Raw genomic sequence first — 1,476 nt, 5'->3', positions numbered from 1 at the left:
TATCAAAGAAAGAGAAAGAAGTGACTCCATTGCACTACCTGTTTTGACTACATGATCTAGCAGTTTTGTCTGAGGCTGAGGGCCAGCATGTGGGACTTCAGGACACTTTGGTGATTGTAAGTGAAACTTGATCAACATTTGAAATTTGCTCCTCAGCTTTCTCAGATTAATTTTGTCCAGATCATATGGTGCAAGTTTCACTCAGCATGAACACAACAAAAGGCATTACCAGTTCTCCATCATGTTCACTGTTCTATCTCTCACAGGTAATTAAAATTAAACATTTGTCCTCATTTTTTAACCACTTTACCTCTTCTTTCATCTTTATCTCATGCTAATTCTGGGTTTAGTCTTCATTTTAAGAAAATCAGCTTCCTTAATCCTCTTCTCTCCTCTCCTTATACTCACAAGGAGTCCACTTTCTCTTGGCACTGTTTTCTCTTGGTACTGCCCAGGAGGCACTACCCAGACTGTGTTACCTGTGCCCTTTCCTCCTCTTGTCTGAAATTATTTTGAAACAGGCTGAAGTCAGGGGAATTTTTCGATAGGCTTTGACTCATTCAATCCTAAAGTTACTCTAAAAATGCTGTCTGTGGAGAAGTATCCACAGACTTAACCCTCACCTCCCAAACCAGCAAAAAACCCCAACACACATCCCCAGTGTTGTAACTACAGTGAGTGCAGACCCCAGTGCTTTATGCATGACTAGCTTTTATTGGTAGCGAGATTTTGGGCATCCGTATGTGCTATTAGCAAGCATTAAGAGTTTGCAGAACATCTTCCCTCACCGTCTCAGAACCACAGAAACGATACCTGAAGAAAAAAAAAATACAAATGCTTTGAGTTGTCAACTTTAAGATTATACTAGTGGCTTTGTTTTAAATAAGTCAACCTGATTTGTAATCTGACACAACTGAACACAACATACTTTGAGCTCCTAAATTTGGAATACTGCTGGAAAAAACATTGATGGACTGTATTCATTCTGGTTCATTACCTGCCTTCCTTTAGTTTTACAGTTTCTTTTTTTTTTCCAAATTGTGTTCTGCCATCACTATGTCGATGGTCACAACTCCTTGTGCGAAGGGCACGAGGCAATAGAAGAGTGAGTACCTACCTACAGGAATATGCTTCATCAGCAGTGTGCTTTGATGAATAGCAACTACAACTGAACTTAAGAGCTTGTTTAAAGGTAATGCTGATGGGCTGTAATCATTTTACTTTGCTTGACACTGTTTGCATTTCCGATGTTGCCTTTTAAGTGATGGGATTTTAGCTATGAATTTTTATATGGGTCTAAAACACATACTGTACCTCCTCTTCTTGATATCCAGTCATGGGTGGATACAATAAAATAACTGATCAAGAAAATTGAGGGAGTTTGTTTTAAAAATCCAGGAAAATGAGCAAAACTGGATCAGGAAATCACACTTCTATGATCTGAACATCCATATTCCACAAAGTCTAGAGAAAGCA

At 38.8% G+C, this 1,476-nt stretch overlaps 1 protein-coding gene across 1 annotated transcript in view; it reads right to left on the bottom strand.

Moving 5' to 3' along the window:
- Positions 1–749: 749 nt before the first annotated feature.
- Positions 750–1,476, bottom strand: part of LOC104272437 (inactive pancreatic lipase-related protein 1-like) — a 13,099-nt gene continuing 12,372 nt past the window's right edge. Inside the window, exon 12 of the mRNA XM_009867426.1 lies at positions 750–813. Within this exon, the coding sequence (XP_009865728.1) occupies positions 750–813 (64 nt within the window). The remainder of the gene's footprint in view (positions 814–1,476) is intronic.

Source organism: Apaloderma vittatum, unplaced genomic scaffold (genome assembly GCF_000703405.1).
Source record: "Apaloderma vittatum isolate BGI_N311 unplaced genomic scaffold, ASM70340v1 scaffold8274, whole genome shotgun sequence".
Lineage (NCBI taxonomy): Eukaryota > Metazoa > Chordata > Aves > Trogoniformes > Trogonidae > Apaloderma > Apaloderma vittatum.
This window is presented reverse-complemented; position numbering and strand designations above follow the sequence as displayed.